Genomic DNA, 26014 nt, shown 5'->3' with positions numbered 1-26014 from the left:
CCCTGAGTTCAGGAAAACAAGTTGTAACAGCAGCTGTCCTTAATGGTAATCTTGTCACTTTGGAACAGACTTTTTGTCTCAGGATGTGCATTTACAATTCACACAGATCTTGTAAACTGACAGGCATATTTCAATTAGCACAGACTCCACAGGCTGAGAGGCCTATTTCTTTCTACTGGTCAGGCCAAATCTGGGGGCGGAGGGGGAGGGGGGGTCTGTTCTGGGCCAGTCTTCCTCACACTTTCCCATTACATAAATGTATTATTGTTACTTTACTCCAGCAAGGGACGCCACTACGTGACACTGATGCTCAGCTTTGCTACACTATTTGACTACGGGTTACAAATGCGTATAGATGCTCAAGCCCGAGGTTCACAAACCCAGGGTCTGATACCATGAGTGCTACGAACCCTGGCTTATGCTGCACTGTAGATGAGCCCTAAGAGGTTTTCTACATGTGTATTTGCTCGTGCTCCCAATTCTGTACACTGAACTTGCCCTCGCTCTCCATCGCCCCAGAATAATCCATCATGCAAGCTGCTCTCCGAGCAGGCCTCCTGACCCATCAGCGCTGCGCCAGGCAGAAATGAACGGCCACTCTGTCCTAGAGCCGGGGGTAGTGCCTGATGCCGGAGCGGCTCGTTCCACCTCATGGCACTTTGCAGACTCCTGACCCCACCCCCACCCCCGCCTCCTGTGCTGCCCCCCCCCACCCGCACGCTCCAAGGGTGCGCTACCTAAACCATTGTCTGGGCAGGCACCCTAAACCTCTTCCTGGTCAAGCGGCATAAAGCCCTGCTCCCTTTGAATGCAATCTCACCCCCCCGCAGGGCCACCCTAAAGGGTCCCCTCCTGCTCATCCCAAGGTGACCCCCTCCCCCAGTGCTCTCTGGGTAAACCACCCCCTTGCTCACACCCTAGGCCCTGCCCCGCTGAGTCCTCTGAGCCCTCTGACGCTCGGGCGTGGGGTGACGCGTGGCTAGAAGTGCCCCAGGGACAGCACTCACTGCCACCAGCTCCAGGACGGTCGCCTGCCCACCCCACACTGCTCCGTGCGACACACGAGGGTGCAGGACACCCCCGCCCAAGCCGGGGAGAGGGGGCCGCATGGGACTGATGAGGGACGGGGCCAGGTGCCGTGGCATGGCAAGGCCGCAGCTCCAGGCTTCGCAGCTGCTCCCCAATTTGCCCCCCCCCCCAGGACGCATTGACACAGTGGCATCGTGCAGTGAACAATGGCCCACCGGGGGGGGGTGGGGGGGAGGAGCCTGGTGCTGGGTACTCACACCCCAGGGAGTACGAGTGGGGCTGAGTACACACCAGGATGGGCCCCCACCCCCCACCCTCCGGCCCCAGTAATGCTGCAATCACTAGTGATGGGCTGGGTTGGCTGGTGCCTGCCCCTGGGTTCTGGGACACATGGGGGCCATAGTGCCCGGCAAGCGTAGCTGGAGGAGCCGGGGGGGGGGGTTGTCAGTTCCCCAGGTTTCTGGGGGATGGCTGCGCCCCCCATGTGCCTTCTAAGTGTACCCCCTAATGCCGATGTGTGCTCTCATCATCACCCCACGCACACTCACCCTAAACAGACCCCCCCCCCCATAGACGACCCATACATGCTGCGTGTGTGGGGGGGGACAACAACCCCAGAACCGCTCAAGTCATACCCCCCCATCCCCATCCCCAGAAAGCAGCAGCCCCCTCCCCTGCAGGTCCCATCTGGTCCTCTCCCTGCCCAGCACAGCTGCTTCGCTGGGAGGTGGCCCCCGGCCACACCATGTGACGAATAATCGGGGGGGACATGTGACAGTCCCCCCCCACACACATGCCCCTCCACACTTCACCTCTGCTCCCTCGCATGTGTTCCAGCATCTTTGGCTGAACTGAGCAACCTGACCACTGCCCTCCGCCCTGGCCCATGCCAGGGGCCTGCCTGGTTTGCCTTGGTCCTGCTCACAGGCTGCAAGACCTGCACGCCTGGGGCTCCTCACATCAAGGTGCCCTGTCGTCAGTTAGGCCTGGGGCCCGCCAGCCACAACCCCAGCAGCACTATGGTGTGGTGCCCACGGGGCGACCCCCCCCAACACACACACACTCGGGGCCCAGGCAGGAATGAGGGTGTCAGCAGACGCACCCATCTGAGTAACAGGGTCTGGCTTACACTCCAGTGTGGCGACTGGGGCAGTTTCCTGTCTCCAGGCTGGTGGTTCAGGCTCTCTGCAGACTCAGACAGCTGTGGCTCCATCGGTTGTACCTGGGTCACAGCTCCATGCTTTGTTTCACATCCATAAGGCCTGGAAACGCACTAGCTGAGAGGCCCTAGTCAGGCTGCTCCTTCGTCTGGCCCTGGGCATGGCGCCTTGAGCCCCTACTGCCTGGCACCATTACGCCGTGTGGCCCCGGCTGTGTGAGGGACCCGTGTGCGTCGAGCAGACACCTGGGGCAAAGCCAAATGCTAGTTTATAAGCCGCCCTTTTACCGGCCAAACGTAATCGCCGCGGCATCTGCTCGTCGTCAGGGCGATTAGCCCTGGCTGAAGTTTTGCGCCCATTAGTGCCTGGGTCTAAGTGGCCAGGCCACTGGTGGTGAAGGCCTGAGGGCTAGCGAGGGCCGGACTCTGGAAAGCCCCAGCCCAGCTCAGCTGCTGCACCTGCTTCCCCACAGCAGCGTCGGGGGTCCAGCATCAGGGTGTGCGCCTCCTGCCTGGCCCCGGTCCCGGCCCAGTGCGGCACAGCCCTTGCCGATGATGTGGGCAGCCAGGAGGCCGCTGAGTAGCAAACGGGGCCGTGCTGTGAACACCCGTGTGCTCGGCCCGGCCCAGACCCCGTCTCTGTGCGGGGTGGCTGGGGCCCAGCGTCACAAAGCTGTTCAGGGCCGGAGTCAACGCTTACAGCCCAGGACGCACCTTCCCAGCCGGCTCAGCCCCTTCGAACACAGCTCCTGCCACCCGTGTCGGTAACGTGGTTAAAAGAGCGACGGGTACAACGAGGTGCCGGCCAGGGCGTGCCGCGTAGGGCGAGGAAACCACGCTCTGTGCGCTAGGGGCTGACGTGCGGATCCTTGCTGGGGGCAGCGCTGTAAGCGTCCCGCTACCAGGTCTGTGTGACTGCGTAACAAGACCGTTTCCCACGTCAGCCCTGGCCATCGCTGGGGTGGGCATGGCAGCTCAGCATGAGCAGCGAGCGGCCTTGCCAGCCGCCGGCTGGAGGAGGGGACGGGGGCGTCCAGCCTCCTGGGGTCTGTTCGCCTCGGCCACGGATTTGCTGCGTCACCGTGAGCAGATCACTTTACCGCGCTGTGCCTTGGGGCCCCAGCTATGGCGTGGGGGCCAGTGCTAGGGTGTGAGGCTTATTTCACTGCAAGGAGAACGGCAAGGCTCAGTCGAGAAGAGCTGCAGCCAGGCAAAGGCCTTTTACACATAGTAGCGGGCCCAAGCTGAGCCTGGGACCCCCACACAGAAAGTCGCTTCAGGCCCATTGTGGCTGCCTCACTCCGAGCACGCAGGCTTCTGGGCAAAGCCAGTTTGTACTGAAGGGCGCAGCTGGAAAAAGTCACCTCTGACTTTGGCTTTACTGGGGGCACTAAATCACCAGCTCTGCTTTAGCCCGGGCACTGGTGCACTGCATCCTCCGGCGCTGGCAGGCCGGGCACAGCTGGGCCGCAGCTGACGCTGCTCTCAGGGGGTCACAATGATTGTTCATCTCCTCCCCTTTGTTAAAATGGTGGAGTAATGAAAAGAGGACATTGCTTCTCCCTTGTTCTCAGTCATTCCTTCCCTGAGGACCTGGGAGGAAATTTGGAGCCGAGCGCTTGTGCTGTGATTTGGAAACAGATTGGTTCTGCGACTCAAAGAAGGAGCAGGCTTAGTGCTGGGGCCATCCAACAGCGTGAAGAGCTGCTGCTTGTCTGGGGTCCAAAATGAGGCGAAGGTGAGCGATGCTCAGACCCACCACTGCCAAGCTGGTTACATTTGTTGCCAGCTTTTTTTTGCCTTTAAAAAAATTAAAAGCTATTCCTTTATTAACAGGCAGCACGGAGTTAAAAGTTCTCACTGCATTGTCCCCCCTCCCCCATTCCCACTTAGCAGAGTGGAAGTGGAACCCCCACATCTCCTGGGTGTGGGGTTCTGGCCCATCAAGTGGCAACAAGATCACTTAGAGAGAGATTAATGAGTCTGCTCTACAGCCTTAGGGCCATAGCCTAAGGGCCATGTGGTGTTTCGCGCATGCACTAAGGGCCAGAGGCCCCAGGTTTGATCCCACCTGCCGACAACTGGGAGTCTCGTGTCATTACAGAAGGATGAAGAATAGTATGTATAGAAGCAAAAGCACCGAGGCTGCTGTGTTAATCACAGGGTTGTCATGTGCCATGCTATTTACCATGTGGTCATTAGCGCTAGGTTGTAGGGTAACTGACGATTAACTAAGCCCCTGTCTACACACACAAGGGGTGTTGATTCTACCAACCCAGGTTGGAAACTCATAGTTAAATGGGTACAGTGTCCAGCACAAATTCATTACAGGGTTAGTGATCTTCCTACATGGGGGCCAGCCTCGCCCCACCCTCCCTTGAGCAAGCAAACACAGGTGCAGAGACAGGCTTTGCACTGCCTGAGAGCAAGGGCTGTGACTCTGAAGAGGAGCAGGCGAGGGGTGGCACTTTACAGCTTTGGCCCCATAAATGGCACTTCATATGACCGATAGCGTTGTACTCTATTGTGTGACCCCTCCCAGAGGTAGCATGTGCTAGAGAAGAGCCCCAGCACTCTCGTTCTGAGCCGCAGACCCGCGGTAAGCAATAACATGACCAGACCTGAAGCATATTCAGACACATGCAGGGTTAGTAAGGCAGACAAGCCACAGCTGCTCTCACATCATGCACTTCTAACTGCTGTGCCTGGTAACTCATATTCACCCTAACCAAGCTGGCTAGAAGAGCGTGTGCTTGGGTGGGTAAACTCCTCTGGTGATTTTGCCAAGCTGTCTGTGTTTGCAGAGTAGGTGTGTTTTCACTGTTCAGGAGTTTCTCAATATTCAGGAAGCCAGACGTTGCAGGAGGAAGGCTGTGAATAGCTGAGCCCAGGGCTGATATTTACATGTATGTTGTCAGCCTGTGATGCAGCGATACCTTGTGTAACTTGGATTTTATTCTGTGCTGCTCATTGAACGACGGACATGTTACACTAGAAAGTACAGACTGGTCTTAGCGCCGCTGAAGGCCCTAGGCTAAGTGCAACTGTCGCAATTCTGCTGGACATGGAGCTTAGGCTGTGTCGAGATCCCCGGGAAATCTGCACCCCTTTCTGCAGGCTCTGTTCCACAAGGCCTGCCTCTTGTGGGGGACCAATGGGGATTCGCTGGCAAGGCAGGAGGTGGGTTTGGGCAGTGGCTAACGGCGCCACAGGATTAAAGCCCATGTACTAATACCCCTGTCCTCTCTCTCGCATACGGCAAGGCGTTCAGTACCACAGCAGCTGTCCTAGAGACTGAGACAACCAGTTCTCTGCACCGCTTTGTGCCCCCCTCTGGAATTGCTGGGTCAGGACCGAACACATGTCCTCAGCTAAAGAGCTGGAGCACACCATTCACACCCCAGCTAGGGCCTGCAAGACCCTCACTTCCTGCCCTCCTGATTAACCCGTTATGCCGAACCACACAAGCCAATCACTAAATGCCTGGCGGTAGGAAGAAGCTTCCCCAGGGTGCAGGGTATCCCACCTTTGTCTGCTGCTGCTGCAGGCTGTCAGCAGAGCCAGGACACTGGGCTAGATCCACCCCTAGTGATTCCTCCGCGACGGAGGAATCTGGGAGAGACCGGACAGGACCCGGAGTGCTTGGGGGTGCTGTGCATGGCCGTCAGAGAGCACTCTGCCAGCATGGGCTGGAACGCTGCAGGCTTTACCTGGTGAAAAGCAGCTCACTGCTGCCAAGGAAGGACAATGGTCTAATGAGGCTCATTATCTCTGCCATTTATAATCAGCCACACACACAGGGGCAATAACAACTGCCATGAATACATTTTATTATAGACCTGACTCAGGACTCTCAGGCGGTTAAACAGAGTGGCGATGGTACGTAGGACACCATTTTTTCATTTACCCAACAGCTGCATGTCAGCTACTTTTTAATCACCGTAAGAAAGAACCAAACCCTTATCAAACCTTTTCACCCAGGGCATCAGCTGTGCTGTGGAAAATGGACACAGAGTATTTTACATTTGCACCTTTATTCTACCACAAAAGGTTAACTGAAGAGCTAGTAAAAAAGAACACACTAGTCCACACTCTGTGTGGTTCTAAGATGAGAACAGCAGAAAAGCTTTTAGCACTGGAAAGAACCAAGAGAAGGCTTTAAAGCTCATTTGGATTCAATTTTGGTCCAGGAGTAACCCAGTGTTAATGCAGCTTTGTAATTTCATCAGCACAAATCAGTCTTTACAAAGTCTCGTTTGGCTTTTATTCTAAATGAGGCCAGGCTGGAGATGGCGTCTCCTCGCCCTGCATTAGACACAGAAATAGGTCACCGAGTGATGGTCCCTTTTGTAGGTACAGCAAATAACAATGCAATGCTCATGAACACTGTGCAAACATTGACACGGTCAGTATCAAATGAGGCACTGTCCCTATCCCACAGGGCGACGCACCCAGGATGTGAGGGCAGGCAGTGTTATGTGCCGTTGCACTGAATCGGCATACATTGCATGTACATAGGGGCTTTCGCTGCTCGAACTCATTCAGCCTCACAGTGGGAGGAGGGTAAATATTATTAGCCCCATTTTACAGGTAGGGAGACTGTGGCATGGAGGAGCGACATGCCTTGCCCAACTCATGTAGCCATGTCAGTGTCTGAGTTGGGAGCAGAACCCTGGTGCCCTGGTTTAACCACTAGACTGCACTTCCTCCCTGAGGTGAGGTGCGTTGGAATGTTCCTGGAACAGCTGGAGTGTGGCGCGGAAGCCTAGCGCACAATGGGGTGGACACACCTTTGCACGGGGCATTGGTACACACACTTCACGAGCTGCTTCTCCCACCACCGAAAAGGCAGTGCTGCCCCCAGCAGACAGAGACGAGCGGCCTAGTCCTCGGGGATCGGCGTGTTGCAGTTCCCATGGTAGATTCTGACTTGGCCCTCGCACCTGAAGTACTGATCAAACACGTCGCTGTACCCGTGCTCCCTCCACCAGGAGCAGAGCTGCCGGTTCCAGGTGCAGTTCAGCACGTGGAACAGCTCGGGGTGCTCCATGCCAATCATGGTGAAGAAGTCCTGGTCCCCCAGGTGGCCCTTGAAGTGGTACTTCTCCGTGAGCTGCCGCACCACGTCTGGCTCCAGCAACTGGTTGTAGAGTTGGGACTGGCGCATGGCTTCCAGGTCCAGCAGCATGACCCCGCTGTTAAAGCCAGGCAGTCCGTCAGGAGGGGGTTCACCCACCTTGGTCTGGGGGTTCTCACGGCGGAACTGCCAGAACGTGTGCCTGGAGAAGGGAGAAAAGCACAACATGGGGGCGTTACAGGCCACAGGCAGATGGCTCCAACAGCAACCAGGTTTGGGCTGAGCACAAGCCTCGCAAGAAGCAGTAACTCCACCAGCTACAAATATGCTCTCTGTACCCCAGGGAAACTCGCTCACCCTCAGCATTGCCCCTGCAGGACTGAGATAAAAGTCCACCCCGGGACCCATTCCTTGCAAGCCCACAGTTCTCCAGGCTCCAGGTGTTCCGGGTGGACAAGGAATGCAAGCCTGAGCTCACACCTGCCTCAGGGACTCCTAGATTTAAGACCAGAAGGGATTATGGGACTGGAAAGGACCTCAAGAAGTCATCAAGTCCAGCCCCCTGCAGTGAGCAGGGCCAAGTAAATCTGGACCATCCCAGTGACGGGGATTCCACAACCTGCTTCGGAAGCCTGTTCCAGAGCTTAACCACCCCGAGAGTTAGGTTAGATATTAGGAAAATCTTTCTAAATCAGCCTGGCTGCAGATTAATCCCATTACTGCTTGTCCTACCTTCAGTGGACATGGAGAGCAATTGATCCCTGACCTCTTTATAACAGCCCTTAATAGATTTAAAGAGTGGTACCATTGTGGTCATTTTGTCTGACCTCCTGCATAACACAAGCCAGAAAACCTCACCCAGTAATTCCTGGGTCAAGCTCCTAATGTCTGGCTAAGATAGAGCAGGGCTTTTGGGAAGACATGCAGTCTTCATTTAAAAATGGCAAGTGCTGGAGAATCCACCCCAACTCTTGGTAAATGATGCCAACCATTAATTACCCTCCCACCGTTTAAAAATGTGCCTCTTATTTGTGGTTTGAATTTATCTAGTCTCAACTTCCAACCATGGAATCATATTAAGCCTTTTTCTGATCAGTTACAGAGCCCTCTGCTATCAGAAACTCCTACCCAGGTAGAGCTCGCCCTTCTGTTGGGTAAACTGGTCTTTAATCCCTTAACATGGGCTGCACCGATTTCTGTAGTGTGCTGTTTTTATCAGGAAGTTATGCAGACCTCAGTCAACACAGTGACCTCTATCAGCTACACTTGTGATCTCCTCACAAACAGGACGACGGGGTGGTGTGACAAGTCCTGCTTCCCACAGAGCCCCTCATGCTGATGGGCATTCATTCTGTTACCATCTTTTCATGCTGTATTGCCGGCATCCCCCATCAGCCTTCCCAGGGGTTTGCGGGGATCAGCATCAGGCTCCCCAGTTTCCTGGGTCACCCTGCTTGGTCCCCTGGGAAGGATCTGCTGGTGCAGAAAAAGGCTTGGAAGATTAATGGGCTGCATTGCAGGGGTGCTGCCGACTGAGAGGTCAAAGGCCTTGACAGCTACTGGCTAACCCAGCCCCCGAGCCGCTGTGCAATGTGTGCTGCCAATGGGGCACTCAGGGACACAGGGTTCAGCTCCCCTTCAAAGGCAAATTCTAGAAGACAAACGGAATAAAAACAGTGAAACAAAGTGGGCCAGATTCTGCTTGTAGGCCCTCTGGCGTCAGTCTGCAGTGACTCCATTCCCGCCCGTATCACTGGGGTCACAAGCTCTCCCACTACAGGAAGGGGCTGGGAATTAAAGCCAACCCCCGGTGCCTCCCAAGAAAGGATGGAAAAGAGGCCAGACGAGCTCCCTGCAGAGCAACACTCAAACCCTTCTCAGCCCTGCCACCATTTCTCAAGGTCCCGTGAACACTGTTCACACAGAGCCCGTCAAAGCTCCATCCCAGACAAAGCCTCCCCGCGGCAGGGGTGACGGCAGGAAGAGTCACAACGGGGCTTTGTGCAGGGCCGCTGGGTTACCCAGACACAACGGTCCTGTGAAAGACGCACACAGGAGTCTGAGTGGCTACAGAAGAAGCCCCACGCAGCTCCTTCCCCAGCAGTGACGCCGTCAGTCCCTCTGCCCTGCGAACCCCCCTGACTTCTTCGGTACAACAGAGCGCTCGCGGGAGAGCTCTCTGATGTGTTGGCTCCTGGTGCTCGCGGGAGAGCTCTCTGATGTGTTGGCTCCTGGCGCTCGCGTCCTAGTGCAGAGACCTGCACGGGAACCCACACAACCCCGAGCAGCTGCGAACAATAGCCGTGGTTCAGCTGTGCGTGCAGCAGGAACAGGCTCCTGACTCGCAGAGGAAACGCAGATCAAGTTGCTCTTATGTCCTGTCTGCAGGGGCCCTGCGATGCCAGGACTGTGGCAGGACTAGGTGAGCCAGCACTCCGGCTTCTTCCTCTCATTTTGGACAGGCATGAGACAAATACAAGGGTGGGACTGTGCGGTCCATACACAGCACTGGTCACTTTGGACACACCCTGCGTTCTTTGGGCACCGAAACTCCCCCTGGAGTCACACTGTACTTGCACAGTGGGTTGAGTTTGCTGCAGTCAGTGCGGCTGCCCCAGTTCAGGCCACCTTCCTTCATTCCAGGGCATCCTGATGCACTTTGCAAACTTTTCACCACTGACATGCAGCCACCTCTGGGGTGGAATGTAGTAGCTCCGTAAGAGCACTCACCCATTTCAAAGCATTACACCATGTCCAATGGCGGCTGCATGGGGATTTCAGGAAAGCTGCTGGAATCTGACCAAGACACCATGACTAAAGCCACTGCGCTCACTGGGGGGTTTTAATGATCACCATCAGGCAGGTCCTCGGCTTTACATCTTGGCGGAAAGACAGTGCCTCCAGGAGCCTGGGGCTCCCTGGAACAGCACCGAGGGCTGACTCAGCAGAGCACTGAAACACCATGCCCACGGCCTGAAATACCATTGTGATCTCTGGGGGCCTTTCACGCAGGCAGAAAATCAGAGCTCACCTGCAGATAAAAGCTTTGTATACCCACGTGGGAGGGGAATAAGCTGGGCTGGCAGGAGCCCTGCATCCACACCAGGCAGAACTATTGCAGTGAACATCACACCATTGATCCAGATGGTGTAAGTGGTTAAAACCAGGCTTTGGTCTGGCCCTGCTTAGCTCACAGGACTGGTGAGCATCACAGCACAAAGCAGCCCTTCTGTTCCTCCAGTCAGTCTCTGTCCTCTCTCTGGGTGCCCACAAACACTGGTTTCATGGGGGCAGGGTCCCAGCATCCTGTCCTTGGGAGGATACTGCACCCCCCTTGCGTGGACTGGGGTCCACCCACAGCCCTGCACGAGGGGGGAATGGCAGCAGTGCATAACCATCCTGCTGAGGCTTAGCGGGCTTGGTTCTGATCTAACCGCACTGCCTCCTGACTGACCCTCGGATCAACGAGCCCAGACGCAGACCCCTGAGGGACTGGACGCTGTCTGCTGGTGCCTAGTCACCGCCTCGTTGCTCTTTCAGCCTGTGGTGCAGTGCAGGCTAGACGCTAAGACCCCACTCACCAATCTGCTAGTCCAGGGGTGGGCAAACTACAGCCCATGGGCCGGATCCGGCCCGCGAGCCACACCACATAGCTCAGCCCCGCTCCGGCCGGGGTGCTGGGTCGGGGGCCGCACCACCCTTGAGGTAAGTGCTGCTCAGAGCCTGCACCCCCTGAGCCTCTCCCCATGCCCCAACCCCCTTGACCCAGCTCTGATCCCACTCCTGCTCTCCAAAGCCAGACCGGAGCACCCTCCTGCATCCCAAACCTCTCATCCCCAGCCCCACCCAAAGCCCGCACCCCCAACCGGAATCTGCACCCCTTCGTGTACCCGTCCCAGCCCTGATCCCCCTCCCACCCTCCAAACGCCTTGGTCCCAGCCCAGAGCACCCTCCTACACCCCAAACTCCTCATCTCCAGCACCAGCCCAAAGCCAACACCCCAACCCCCATTTTGTGAGCATTCTTGGCCCGCCATACAATTTCTATTCCCCGAAGTGGCCCTCAGGCCAAAAAGTCCCCCCGCCCCGTGCTAGTCCCTCTGAATGAGAGAGGTGGTCACTGCCGTTCAGGGCGGGTTTTGCAGCTCCCCCGCAGAGCAGCCGCAATGGGAACAGGCCCAGCTCCCTCTCTTCAAAACATGACCACCACCTCAGAGCCACATTAGCCAAGAGTGTTGCAGGCGTGGCAGCCCCCCCGCCCGTCTAGATCTGCCCCTCTCCCGCACCGGAAGCGGGCTCCAGGCAGCTGCAACAAGCACAGGAACTCAGTCAGACACAGCAGGGCACACACAACCCAAACTTGCTGATGAAGGCTGTTTGCAACATTGGGCAGGCGTGTCCGAGCCAAGAGAGGCCTCCGGCTCAGAGTGTGGCAGGATATGTTCAAATGTGCACACCAGCAGCGGGGTGGTGGTGTGTTTAAATGTTCCAAGTTCCTATGCACTGCTCTGAATCTACACATCCATGCCCGGACCGCTCCAATAATCCTCCACGACCCTTGTGCAGCCAGTGAACCAGGCTGAACGGCAGCATTTACAGCCCATTGTGCACGGGTGTCATGACTGTGCAAGCAGCAAGGCAGCGGAGAATCGGGCCCATTGTTAGCAATGTACAGAGAGAGAGCTGGTCAGAGCACAGGACTGGGAGCCAGGACCCAGTGGGTTCCCAGCTCTGCACCTGGCCCTGTGTGACCCCTGGACACGCACATGCAGCCAGACCTTTCTCAACACTCGGGTCTCACAATGTCTGGGTGCACAACTTGAGCCTCCAAAGATGAGACAACTGAATCCAGTAGGTGCTTTTGGACACAGCAGAGTGAATGGCTCTGTGCCTCGGTTTCCCCAGCTGTAAGTGTAATGTCCATCTCACAGGGGTGCTGTGGCACAGGCTGATTAGAAGGCGTCTTGTGGCTGAAGGTTGCTAGACAGTAGAGAGACGCTCTCCGATCCGATTTGGGCATAACACTTAGGGTCTGTAAAAACAGGCTTTTTAAAACAGCTGACAAAATCCCTAAGAGCAGCAGAAATGTTCTGCGAAACTCAAAACAACTCCCACAGAAACAGATTTATTAAACCAGACGAACACCCCTGCAGCGTTTGCAGCCCAAGCCTGGTGGACAGACAGCGAAACTGACAGCAGTCGCACTGACAAGTTCGTTTTCCAGCCACCACGCTGAGTAAAAGCGAAGGGTGAGAGACACAAATCCACACGGCACTGCCACCAGCCCTGTGCTTGGCGGCTGGTTCCCCCAGCACCTGGCAGCCCAGCAGGAGGTGGTGCTGACAGCCGGAGCACACAACTATGGTGCGTGGGGACAGGCCTTGCTTAGACCCAGAGGAAGGGTTGGGGGGAAGCTGTTTTTCATTGCTTTAGGATTCATTGCTCCAAGCACATCACATTCACGGCTCAGGGTTCTAGGGGGCTCAGCAGACCCCCCGAAGGTGAGTTTGGTGGGTGGCTGGAAGCTGTCCCTCAGCAGTTGGGAGAACCGTCACCAGGCAAACCAGAGCAGCAGGGAAGCCACAAGACACACACAAACCAGCTCATGGCTCTGCAAAGCTGACCCGTGCCCTGAGCTCTGGCTCCATTTGCGCGGTGGGGCGGGAAGGCTCTCAGCTCCAAATGCCACCCTAGCCAGAAGGGATGGCAGAGGAGGTGGAGCCCTGGAGAAGTCCTGCTGATTTTCTGCCAGGTCCCAGCAGTGAGGCACTTCGCACAGGACACATCAACGGCCCTGCAGCACCTCTGGACGTGCCCTTGGTAGGAAAGCAACGGGAGCCGGGCTGCGTTAACCTGCGCTCTGCACACATGCGCCCGAGACACGGGGCCGGCACTGCAGAAACCCCAGTTAACGGTTCTTGCAGCTCCAGGGGAGACACTGCAGTGGCCTCAGGAGTCTGATGGGAGGGCAGCCGCCAGGGTCCACACCAGCGCAGCTCGACCTGCCACTCTCCCAACACGCTGGTGCTCATGACAGTGGGGCTGACTCAGGGCTGCGTCGCACACAAGGACGGCCAGGCTGGGTCAGACCACAGCTCCATCCAGCCCAGTATCCCGTCTTCCAACAGTGGGCCAGCTGCCCCAGAGGGAATGAACAGAACAGGGAATCATCGAGCGATCCATCCCCTGTCACCCATTCCCAGCTTCTGGCCAACAGAGACTAGGGACGCCCAGAGCATGAGGCATCCCTGACCATCTTGTTAATAGCCATTGATGGACCTATCCTCCATTAACTTATCTAATTCTCTTTCGAGCTCAGTTATACTTTTGGCCTTCACAACATCCTCTGGCGAGGAGTTCCACAGGTGGACTGTGCGTTGTGTGAAGAAATACTTCCTTTTGTGTGTTTAAACCTGCTGCCTGTTCATTTCATTGGGTGACCCCTAGGTCATGTGTTATGTGAAGGAGTAAATAACACTTCCTGATTCACTTTCTCCACACCAGTCATGATTTTATAGACCTCAATCATATCCCCCCTTAGTCGTCTCTTTCCCAAGATGAAATCTCCTTCCCTCTCCCCCTGCCTGGGTGTGGCCAGTAACTGGACCAGGGCTTTGCACTGCATCCACCTTCCGACTCGCAGATGAACACGAGTGCAGCTGGAACACTCTGCACCACAGCTCACCAGCGCTGCCTCCCTCGTGCACGGCAAAGCCCTAACCGGGCCGGGGTCTCATCCGAGTCCCGAGTTCAACCAGGCATTGGGAAAGCAAAAGTCCTGCGTCTCCTGGGACGGAAGAAATGAGACAGCCATCCACCACCTGCCTGGTGGTTCCACAGCCCAAGTTTTGCACCCTCCCAGAGCCCTCCCACGCCCACTGGCAGGAGGGGTGTCCGTGTAGAACCACGGAGAGCGGTGGCGTCGAACGGGAGCCAATACCCAAGGCCAGAGTGACCAGGCATTCTCGGTAGGAAACGTTCTCCCGGCAGAAAACATGGCTTTGTCAAAACCATGTCGACTGGGACAATACTCTTCAGCTTTCTGATCAGCTGAATCAAACCGAGAATGTCAGTTCCAAACATTGAGCCCATTTCTTTGCAAGTGGAAAGGCAAAATTTTCCATCTAGGCGTTTCTAATGTGAAACTTGGGAATTTTTGTTTTGTGAATATTTCTGATACTTTGGCCTTTCCTTCCAATGTGGGAGTGAAAGCCATTTTGAAATGTGGCCATTTCCCATGGAAGGAAAACTCCATTTTCTGACAGTTCTACCCAAACCCTTGTCTGGGATTTCGGAGGCAGAAGAATGGAAGTGATGATGTGTGTGTGGAGGTGGGGAGGCGGGGGGCAGTGCATGGTCTGCTCAGCGAAGGCGCATGGGGCAGTCAGTACGGTCTGATGATCAGTGCAATCCAAAGTGCTGGGAAGAGAGAAAAGAATCAGACCTTTCTCCATCAGGCTCTGTGGCTAGCACAGAAATCTGTCAGACAGGACCACGCAGGCCACAGTGATCACAGAATCATAGAATCTCAGGGCTGGAAAGGACCTCAGGAGGTCATCTAGTCCAACCCCCTGCTCAAAGCAGGACCAATCCCCAATTTTTGCCCCAGATCCCTAAATGGCCCCCTCAAGGATTGAACTCACAACCCTGGGTTTAAGCAGGCCAATGCTCAAACCACGGAGCTATCCCTCCCCCCAGACTGATGACAGTCTGTCTGTGAGTGCCAATGAACCAAGCAAATACCAGGTGTGAGACAGCATCGCATCATCTACGTTGCACTTACAGGAGAAAGAAAATAACAAAACTACACAGAGTTAGAGATAGCCCAAGATGCAAAGACTGGATCCAGAACCAAGCTTCCCCAACACGCAGGGTTTGATTCAGCCCTTGGTAGATACAGACCTGCACCCCAAAGCTTGGCTCCGGAGCGACTCTTCCTCAATGTTCAGGGCCTCTGGATCAGGGCTGGGGCTCCAGCCCATCTCTATATATTACCTGATCCAGCTTCTCTTCTGAGCTCTCAAGCATTATAATGAAAATAATCAGCTTCCACCCACGGAAATGAGAGAAAATAACGTAGAGCAGAGGAAGGGACAGAGCCAGACGCCAAGAGGGGAAAGGGATGGCGGCACCTCGGAAGCGATGGGACTGATCATTTGTTTCACATTTTTATTTTAAAGAAGCGTGCTGCACCCTCGATAGCCGAGGGGTAGCCCAGAGCGACTGTCGAAGAGCTGGATTATAACCCCTGAAAACAGGATTATAACCCCTGTCGCTGTAACAGGAACATTGACACAGCCGCAACCCAGAGCGCCACTCATCCCTCGACTGCGCCATCCACCACCGTAGGCTGGGCTCCAGCCCCAGCTCAACCAGTCAGAAAAGCAGATTTACTTTAAATGACTAAATCAGTTTTAGAGCAGCATCGTTCCCCAGGGGATTAGCGTGCAGCCGCTAATCCAAGTAAATGCAGACGCAGTAAGGGGAAGAGAACAATACCCTGCTTTTTGGTGGACAAACAAACAAAGCAATTGTTTAGTCCCGAGCCAAAACCTGGAGGAGGAAGTGTTACTTTCCCTTGTCCTGTTATGTACTAGGTCAAGTCACAGTGCGTGTGCGCGCACGTGTAACTGCACTGTTCACAAGGGAATAAATCCCAGCGCAGCTCTTCAGAGACGCAGGGACCCGGTGTCAGCTGCCAAAGGCACAGAGTCCATGAGGGTGAGAACAGTTCAGTGGCAAGGGAGCGGACAGCTCCAGGAGCGAGTAACAGCATGGACAGCTTTTAACCTTTCAGGTGCAGGTTCAAATCCAACCAACAACAGCTGCTTTGGAGTGGTCTGGCGTTCCACTGGCGTGGTCTCTCGTGCAGATCTCACCGTCACTGACCATTCTGCCAAATTGCTCCTTTAATTGTGGCATTTTGGTTCTCTCTAGCTAGGAGTATGGGAAGAGGGAGCCCAGCCAAAGGGAGCGCCCCATGGAGGTTGGGGGGGGGGGAGGATGAGATCAAGAGGGATGGAAGAGGTCGATTTTCTTTAAAGGAAACCAGAGTGGGTGAAACAACCAAGCGCCAAATCTATGTGATCTAATGGTCGTGTACTGACAAAAAAATATAAGTGGTTAAACTAACCCAAACTAAACTCCATATTCCCCAAACGAGAAGTGGGTAAAGTCAGCTACCCGAGTTTACACTCAGTGAGGACAAACATTACCCAGTGTTTGAGTGTCGGAGAGAATCTGCAGGAGAAATTCCCCTCCCTCCCGCACCCAAATTTGTGCAGAGTCTGGGAGGAAAATTCTACAGGATTTGGTAAAATTCCCCACCGATTCCCAGGGGTTCAAGAGGCGGCCTAGCCAGGCTGCTGTCCGGAAAGTAAAGTGCACCCCACAGGCAGTTCCATCGTGCATTCAGCGTCTGATCCGGATCCCTATTTTGGGTGGTTCAGGGCAGCCAGTTCCCTGTGTGGGGTAACTCTTTGCAGAATCAGGCTCAAGCTCCCAGAGCTCCGGAGAGGCACTGACATAGCCAGATACACACACAGGCCCTGCAGGGCAGGCGGTGCAGTTCCCCCATGGCATGGGTCTAGCGTGGACGCGCAGTTGCTAATGCTCTGGGAGCATGTTTGCTATGCTCCTGCATAGCTACCGGCAGGCTGGAATTAAACGGTTAATTCGTCCTGGTGATTCCCAGAGCACAGAGGCAGGCTGGAGTCCATGTGTCTGTTGTGTGGTTACCAACTAAAAGAGCCTGGGACTGCTCTGGGAGGATACACTGTCACAACTAGTGTTCCCCTTGGCGCCCGAGGGCTGCTGATTTCTCTGATCAGTAGGAGCTACTAAACGCAGCTGCCTGGCAGATGCTCCAGCTGTGGCTTTTCATCCCTAAACTCCTTGGAACCTTTTCCTGCTCTTCCTGCAAACAGAAACTTCAGCATTTGGGAAGGAAATCCAGGTGGGTGCTTCATACTCCTCAATACGATAGCAAAGTAAAACAAAACACAAACGGCATGCCACCTAAACCGACCACTGCACTGAAATCCATGTGGGCAATGACCCTGAACAGCAGAGTTCGCACTACAGCGAAAGCCCAGCTGTCCCCCAGGCCTGTGGGTTGGGCAGAGTTCTGTTTCTCTGGGCTGCAACTTTCCATACCTGATAACCATGCACATCAGCTTTCCATGGGAAGACCAGGCCTAAGCCCCAGCTCCTCACCCTCCCCAGACTCCAGCCAGGCTGTGCACGGCCTGGTATTTTTCTCCACTAACCCCAGGGCCAGCTGTGATTTTTCCAGCACGCTCATTCCAACGTGCTTTGGTTTTGCTTTAAAAGCAACAGGTGCTTTTTGATGGCGGGGGGGGGAGGGGAACAAATGGAAAAGTTTTATGTTTCGAGAGGCGACGGAATAAGCAGGAGCGCCAAAACAATGGAACACGCCAGGGCGGTAGAATACACAGATCACAGGCAAATCAGGAAGAAATGAAATGTGGAGCCGAGAGGCCAGGCGAAGGGGACCAGGTGCCTGAGCCAGGCACTTCAGGGGGAAGAAGAAGGACATGGAAAGGAACAAAGGAAACAGCCACGAGAATCCACCCGTGTGGCCCGTCTGGGTCCCATGCAGCTCTGCGGTTCCTCAGCATCGCACCCTCTGCGCACAGCCCCGGGCGAGCCAAGGTCTCTGCAGCCTGCTCTGCACCCTGCAGGAGTGCGCCCCTGTGGCCGCACAGGACTTTAGCGCAAGGCCCAGCAGTGCTTTCGGAGGCTCTCAGGATCACCCGCAGGAGCGCTGGGTAGGCCCGAGGTGGTTTCCTTCTGCTCAGTGGGACTGAGGTAGAGGGGGTTGGGCATGTGACACCTGTGACACCTTTGAGGCAGGTCCTCAAAGAATCAATCCTGAAGCACTTGCATGAGAGGAAAGTGATCAGGAACAGCCAGCATGGATTCACCAAGGGAAGGTCATGCCTGACTAATCTAATCGCCTTCTATGATGAGATTACTGGTTCTGTGGATGAAGGGAAAGCAGTGGATGTATTGTTTCTTGACTTTAGCAAAGCTTTTGACACGGTCTCCCACAGTATTCTTGTCAGCAAGTTAAGGAAGTATGGGCTGGATGAATGCACTATAAGGTGGGTAGAAAGCTGGCTAGATTGTCGGGCTCAACGGGTAGTGATCAATGGCTCCATGTCTAGTTGGCGGCCGGTATCAAGTGGAGTGCTCCAAGGGTCGGTCCTGGGGCCGGTTTTGTTCAATATCTTCATAAATGATCTGGAGGATGGTGTGGATTGCACTCTCAGCAAATTTGCGGATGATACTAAACTGGGAGGAGTGGTAGATACGCTGGAGGGGAGGGATAGGATACAGAAGGACCTAGACAAATTGGAGGATTGGGCCAAAAGAAATCTAATGAGGTTCAATAAGGATAAGTGCAGGGTCCTGCACTTAGGATGGAAGAATCCAATGCACTGCTACAGACTAGGGGCCGAATGGCTAGGCAGCAGTTCTGCGGAAAAGGACCTAGGGGTGACAGTGGACGAGAAGCTGGATATGAGTCAGCAGTGTGCCCTTGTTGCCAAGAAGACCAATGGCATTTTTGGATGTATAAGTAGGGGCATAGCGAGCAGATCGAGGGACGTGATCGTTCCCCTCTATTCGACATTGGTGAGGCCTCATCTGGAGTACTGTGTCCAGTTTTGGGCCCCACACTACAAGAAGGATGTGGATAAATTGGAGAGAGTCCAGCGAAGGGCAACAAAAATGATTAGGGGTCTAGAACACATGACTTATGAGGAGAGGCTGAGGGAGCTGGGATTGTTTAGCCTGCAGAAGAGAAGAATGAGGGGGGATTTGAGAGCTGCTTTCAACTACCTGAAAGGGGGTTCCAAAGAGGATGGCTCTAGACTGTTCTCAATGGTAGCAGATGACAGAACGAGGAGTAATGGTCTCAAGTTGCAGTGGGGGAGGTTTAGATTGGATATTAGGAAAAACTTTTTCACTAAGAGGGTGGTGAAACATTGGAATGCGTTACCTAGGGAGGTGGTAGAATCTCCTTCCTTAGAGGTTTTTAAGGTCAGGCTTGACAAAGCCCTGGCTGGGATGATTTAACTGGGAATTGGTCCTGCTTCGAGCAGGGGGTTGGACTAGATGACCTTCAGGGGTCCCTTCCAACCCTGATATTCTATGATTCTATGTGAAAACGCCATCAGCATTGTGCTCACGGAGCGCTGTGACAAGCTATATTCACGGCCCCTGCGCTCTGCGGCAAACTGGACCCCCACGTCCCAGCACGAGACGCTGGATTCTGCATTGCTCTGGAATTAAATACGAGGAGAAGCAGAGGATTCGAGCTGTGGCTCCTGGGCCAGAGTCTGATGTTGAAGTCAGCTTAGCTTATGCTCTCCTCCCATGTTCAGCTCTCAGCATCATGAGGATCTTCACACTGCCCGGCAAGCGGCACTGGGGGAAGCTGGAGGCTGGGCAGGCCGGAGAGCCCAGGCCTTGCCTGAGGGAGGCTGCGAGCCTGCACTCGCCGGGGGAAGATCTGACTCCTGGATGCCCCGTTCCTCTGCTTGGGACAGACAGAGATGAGCACAGGATCAGGCCCTAAAGCAGAGAGCTCACATAGATTGGACACGCCAGGGCCTGAGAGCCCCCGCGAGGGGCTACGGAGAGCCCTATACCATTGTGGGAGACGGCCTTCTTGGCGGTGCGGGTTAGGGTTTGTGCAGCTGCTATTGCAGGCCTCAGAGACCCGCAGGCTCCTGCTGCCACGATGGCAACACGGTCGCCTGGCAGCACGGGTCAGGGAGGGGAACCCAGACGCTCACACGAGCAGCAGGATATGCATGGCCAGCCATTCCCACCCCGTGTCCAGGCGCCAGGAAACCTCCCCACAAGCACATGGCCCTGATGTACCCAGCAAGCAAGTGGCATGGTCCCAGGGCATCTCATTGAGAGGTGACTACTTCAAGGGACGGACGCTCGCCGGCCATTCGGTCCTGTGAGTGTATGCCTGCTGGGCGGGACGGCCCCAGCTGGGTCCTCGCTCCGCTCTGCTCCGCTCACTCTCCGGTCGGTAACACTGCAGTGCTCCCACTGGGGGGGCTGCTGCCAGGCTTACCGCTTACCCTGGCCACTGCAGTTTTAGCTCTTCCCCTCAGGCCAGACCAAATCTCCTCACCACGTGCTCGGGAGACTCTGGTATTCATGGGATAAGCAAAGGGGAACCAAAGCTAACAGTGAGAACTTACTGGGGGCCCTGGGGACCCCAGAGTCCTCCCGTATGGTTACAGCTAGGGCAGACAGAAGCTGTGTCCAGGCCAGGCAGAAGCTGCCTTTAGTGTGCATTTGGGAATGCAGGGAAAGCCCCAGTCTCCCCGGTACACTGTAACCCAATAAATGTGCTATCTGCAGCTCACGGCTTTGTGACATCGGCTGTGCCAGGAGCCAGGGAAGGGGCCAGAGGAGAATCTCACATGGGGCTCAGGGGCACAGCCTGAATGGGGATGCTTTGATAGTGGGGAGAAAAGGAGGACTTGTGGCACCTTAGAGACTAACCAGTTTATTTGAGCATATTTCCGCTGAATGCATCCGATGAAGTGAGCTGTCGCTCACGAAAGCTCATGCTCAAATAAACTGGTTAGTCTCTAAGGAGCCACAAGTACTCCTTTTCTTTTTGCGAATACAGACTAACATGGCTGCTACTCTGGAACTTGATAGTGGGGGCGTCTGTTCACAAACCCCTCTGCGGACGGAGGATGGAACCACACTTTTGCAGCCAGATGCCATCGCACCGAAGGCTTGTCACACCAGGGGTACGTCCGCTTTAAAGTCACCCCCAACCTTAAACCGAATTAACTTCCTGGTGCAGACAGGCCCTCTCTGCCCACTGGCCGTGAGCCAACAGCACTGAAATCAAAGGGAGACACAAACCCCCCACCCCCCCCGGAGCTGGGCCAGGCCTCGGTGTCTCCACCCCTCGGGTGCCTGCAGGGGCTACAGAGCCCCGGCCTGCACTACCCTGCAACACCAGCACATCCCATTGTTACTGGGACGGGGCGGGCGCAATGGGGACCAGCAGCAGCCGGAAATTCTTGCTCCAAACTCCCCCTGCTGGCAAGGCCCCCGGGGACAGACTCTGGCCATGGTACATCGGTAGTGAGAGGAGGGCAAAAGCTGAGCCATGAACGGCCCTTCTCCCGGCCTGTGTGAAACTCTGCCGGCTGCGCCGGCTGCTGCATCCAGTGGTCTCCCCCACGCTAGGCTGCGTTACGTCAGCCCAGGTCTGGCCTCTGGCGTTAACGGCGTGACACACCCTCCCGTCGCGGAGTGACGCCCTGCCCTGTGACCGCTCCAGCTCTCTCGGCCACCCAGGAGCCCCCGGCAAAGGCAGGACGACAGACCTCACTAGCCCTGCTCTCTCCCCAGGCTGACAAGCAGCAGGAAGTTGCTCTGTGGAGAAGAGAAACTTTCAGCCTTCCATTAAACTTCAAGCCTGATCATGGCGTAGCTTCATTAGCCTCCACGATCCCTTTCAAAAGGGGAAAAAGGCTCCAGCCAAAGCCAGGGCAAGAGAGCAGCCCAGGGGCCTTGACCCCAAAACAAAACATGGTCAAGTTTTTCACTTGTGTTGTTAATGACTCTGCAGCCTTGCGCCCCCTTGGCTGAGGGCTACCCCTTGCAGAGGGGTTCTGCTGTGAGCAACTGTTTATAAACAGAGCGTCCATGTGCTAGGAAACATCTGGAGAATAGCACTTCCCAGCATTCAAAGCACACAGCCCAGGAAAGCTAGATAAAAAATTCCACAAGGACTTCCCCTGCCGGCTGAGCACTGGGCACACAGTTGCTGGCCTGGCTTCCTCTGATGTTTCCTTTAATGCTCGGTGCTGCTGCCCGGCCAGCTCAGATGACTGTCCTACCTCAGAGCTGTCTGCCTTAGAAATAAACAACCTACCAGTGCTTGGCAGACCGACGATCCTGGCATACAGCAGGGCTTCAAGGCAGGGCTGTAATAATATGTTCTAAAATAGCTTCTTGTTAAATCACCAAGAATATTCTCAAAGGTGAAAATGGATATTTCCATGTATTGTATATGTTTGTATATGTCTATCTGTCTCTCTCTCTCACCCCCCCCCTCCCCACCCCAGATCTGCATCTCCTATGCACCCAGAATCCCTCCGACTTTCACGGGTTTGCCATGACGAGATGACAAGAGCCATGGTACAATAATTGCTTAGGACCTGCTCCCATTCAAGTCAACAAGAGATTTGCTACGTGCTATAAATGAGGAAGTGCTGTGCCTTTAATAGATCCCAAGGCCAGAAGGGACGATTGTAATCATATAGTCCAGAGGTTCGCAAACTTCATTGCACCATGACCCCCTTCTGACAACAAAAATTACTACACGAGTGCCGGAGGGGGGATCAAAGCCTGAGACATCTGAGCCCCACTGCTTTGGGAGGAGGAGAAGGGGGGGACAAAGACGAAGCCCAAGGTCTTCAGCCCTGCTGCCCAGAGCTGAAGCCCTCAGGCTTGGACTCCAGGCTTGGGCCCCCGGCCCCAGCAAGTCTAACACCAGCCCTGGCGACCCCATTAAAATGGGGTAGCAACCCACTTTGGGGTCGCAACCTACAGTTTGAGAACTGATCTTGTCTGACCTGATCTTGTCTGACCTCCTGTACAGCGCAGGCAGAGAACTGCCCCACAAGAATCCCTAGAGCAGAGCTTTCCGAAAACCACCCAATTGCCAGTGACGGAGAATCTACCACGACCCTCGGTCAGTTGTTCCCATGGTCAGTAACTCCCTTTCTCAGAAATGTATACCTTATTTCCATTCTAAACTTGTCTACCTTCAATTTCCAGCCACTAGATCATGCTGGGCCTACCTCTGCTAGTCTGAAGAGCCCATTATCAAACAGCTGTTCCCCATGTAGGTACTGACAGATTGTGACCAAGTCACCCCTTAACCTTCTCTTTGTTAAGCTAAATAGATTGAACTCTTTGACTCTGTCACTCTAAGGCAGGTTTTCTAATCCTGTAATCATTCTCATGGCTCTTCTCTGAACTGAACTTCCCGTTTATCAACATCCTCCTTGAACTGTGGACACTGAACTGGACACAGGATTCCAGCCGTCATCACACCAATGCTAAATACAGAGGGAAAATAACCTCCCTACTCCCATTTATCCAGCCCAGGACCATATTCACTCTTTTGGCCACAGTGTCACACGGGGAGCCTGTGTTCAGCTGATTATCTACCACCACCGCCAAATCTTTTTCAGACTCCCTGCTTCCCAGGAAAGAGTCCTCCCGCCTGTGAATAGGACCTGCATTCTTTGTTCCCAGACATATACATTTACAATTAGCCATAGTAAAACACACAGTATTAGCTTTCGCCTAGTTAACCAAGCGATCCAGATTGTTCTGTATCAGAATTGTCCTCTGTATTATTTAACATTCACCCAATTTTTGTATCACCTGCAAACTTTATCAGGGATGATTTTGTTTTCCTCCAGGTCATTGATAAAGATGTTCTATACTGTAGGGCCAAGAACTGATTCCAGCAGGGCCCTACTGGAAACACACCCACTCAATGTCAATTCCCCGTTTACTGTTACATTTGGAGACAATCAGTTAGCCAGTTTTCAATCCATTTATTGTCTGCCAGGTTAATTTTATATCATTCTAGTTTTTTTAAACGCAATTTTATTCAGTACCAAGTCAAATGCCTCACAAACACCTAAATATATTACATCAGTCCTATTACCTTTATTAACCACATTTATAATCTCAACAAAAATGATATCAAGTTAGTGTGAAAAGATCTATTTTTCCAAAAAGCCGTGTTGATTGGCATTAATTCTATTACTCTCCTTTAATCCTTTATTAATGGAGTCCTGTGTCAGCCACTCGACTATCTTCTCTGGGATCCATGTCAGGCAAGATGATGGGCACGCAGGGCAAAAGGAGCAGCCCCCAGCTCTGGGGATCTGGGCTGTGAGGGCAAGTATCGCCTGGCAGTGCCACTCGATCGCTCGGGGTGATAGCGTTTTACAGGGAGTGGCTGGTGCCTGGCGAGCAGGACATGTGTGAAGACTTTCACAGGAACAGAGAGCAGAGTTCCTGGACTAACGCTCCTGCAGCCAGTGTGTGGGCCTTTCCCCTGACAGTGGGAGAAAGATCCGGCCTTCCACTCCACCAGTGCCAGCCCAGTAGCCCTAGCCCAGACCAAACACTGGTGTCATGCTACACTTCTGGCCCTGGGGCGCACTGAGGCGTTGGGGCGCCAGGCTGGGCAAGCAGGCCAGATGTGCTTTCTCTCTCCTCTCGTTAGGACGTCTGCGGCTCCATGGGGTAGGCATGGTTTCAAACTTGGATCAAAGCGCGTCTCCCCTTGGGTCCAGGTGCGTGAATGTGCCTATGCGTGTCACTGACTCAGGGACCCATCACTTCCCCCCTCCCTTCCTGCACCCCAGAGGCACCGCCCGCAGGAGAGAGCAGGGCATCAGTCTCTGTGCCCCAGGGGCCCACTGAGGGCTGGTCTGTGGGATGTGGACACTTGCCCAGACATCCACAGACACCCCTGCAAAGGCACCAGGAAGGGAACAATTCTGGTCACTGTTGGCTGGATTCGAGCTTTTGTCCGCAGTCAGTGAATCCGTTGCTGACTGAGGATCTGCCCTGACTCCACCTTCTCCAGGACTAATGACATGAGCAAAGAGGTTCGGACTCACGGGCGAAGGGCTAGGGCAGCCCAAAGGGCTGAGAAAGAACACCAGGAACTGTTGATGGGGAGTGAACAGCAGCTGGGGAAAGTGGGGCTTTGCTGAATGATGACCGTGGCCCTACCAGATGAGGAAAGGGGCTGGGAAGCTGACAGGACTCCCTGGAGCTGAAGAGACATTCTGGACAGCTGTGAAAAACACATGGCCCTAGAGGAAGACAGCTTATTAGGAGTTTGTTGCCTGCAGTTGCCTGAGATTCAGCTACAGCATAACAGGTTCACAACAAAACCTGGCTGGCTGCTTGGGTGTCTTGTAAAGTTCTCGTCAAACCATCAAGAAATTATTTTACTGCCCAAAACTTCCAGGGAATCTGAGTGCTAGAAACTTGCATTCCTGCAATCTGGCCCAGACACCACCCAAACCTGGGTATCTGGCTTGCCGTAAGCCCCGTGCCTGCACAATGGGAGAGAAGGTATACACAGCTCCCTCCTGCAGAGCCCCCTTTGGCCACGTGTCTGGCCTCCAGCGGCAGCTTGGTAACACTGCGCAGTGCAGGGCTGGGTCTGTGCGTGGATGAAAGCTCCTGCAGCTGGTGACTCAGTGAGGGGCACTCAGCGTCAACGCTGAGCCAGCTCTTAGCCTCATGGTAGCGGTGCTGGACTGCTGGACAGGACAGCTTTGGGATGCAGTGTCAGACTGAGGGGCTGGCCGCTGGGGCCATTAGCAGTAAGAGGGCCCCATGTCTACGGGCTGAGACAAGACCCAGATCTGATGGGATTATTTACGGGTTCAATAACATAGCCCGGGGTGCGTGGTTAGAGGAACAGGCACATGCTCTTCCAGAGTCTTGGAGGCCCTGGACTTCTGCTTTATTCCTCACAAAGCACACAAGGCATCCGGGCTGAACGGACAGCTGGGTCTGGAAGGAAGGGTTTCCCTGCTCCCTGCACTCCAGACGGTAAAAGAAAAGAACCAGAGGCCAGGAGAGGTTGGAGACAAACACCAACTGCGCGTCCTTTGGGCTGGGGAT

At 54.7% G+C, this 26014-nt stretch overlaps 1 protein-coding gene across 3 annotated transcripts in view; it reads right to left on the bottom strand.

The window, feature by feature from the left end:
• Positions 1–5994: 5994 nt before the first annotated feature.
• The window catches only part of XXYLT1 (xyloside xylosyltransferase 1), a 103576-nt gene continuing 83556 nt past the window's right edge, over positions 5995–26014 (bottom strand). For all 3 annotated transcript variants that reach the window (XM_073358987.1, XM_073358985.2, XM_073358986.2), the window contains exon 4: positions 5995–7467. In XM_073358987.1, coding sequence (XP_073215088.1) covers positions 7071–7467 — 397 coding nt within the window. In that variant the 3' untranslated portion in view covers positions 5995–7070. The remainder of the gene's footprint in view (positions 7468–26014) is intronic.

The sequence above is a fragment of the Lepidochelys kempii genome, chromosome 9, assembly GCF_965140285.1.
Source record: "Lepidochelys kempii isolate rLepKem1 chromosome 9, rLepKem1.hap1, whole genome shotgun sequence".
Taxonomy (NCBI): domain Eukaryota; kingdom Metazoa; phylum Chordata; order Testudines; family Cheloniidae; genus Lepidochelys; species Lepidochelys kempii.
The sequence above is the reverse complement of the archived record's forward strand: the minus strand, read 5'-3'. Positions and strand labels throughout refer to the sequence as shown.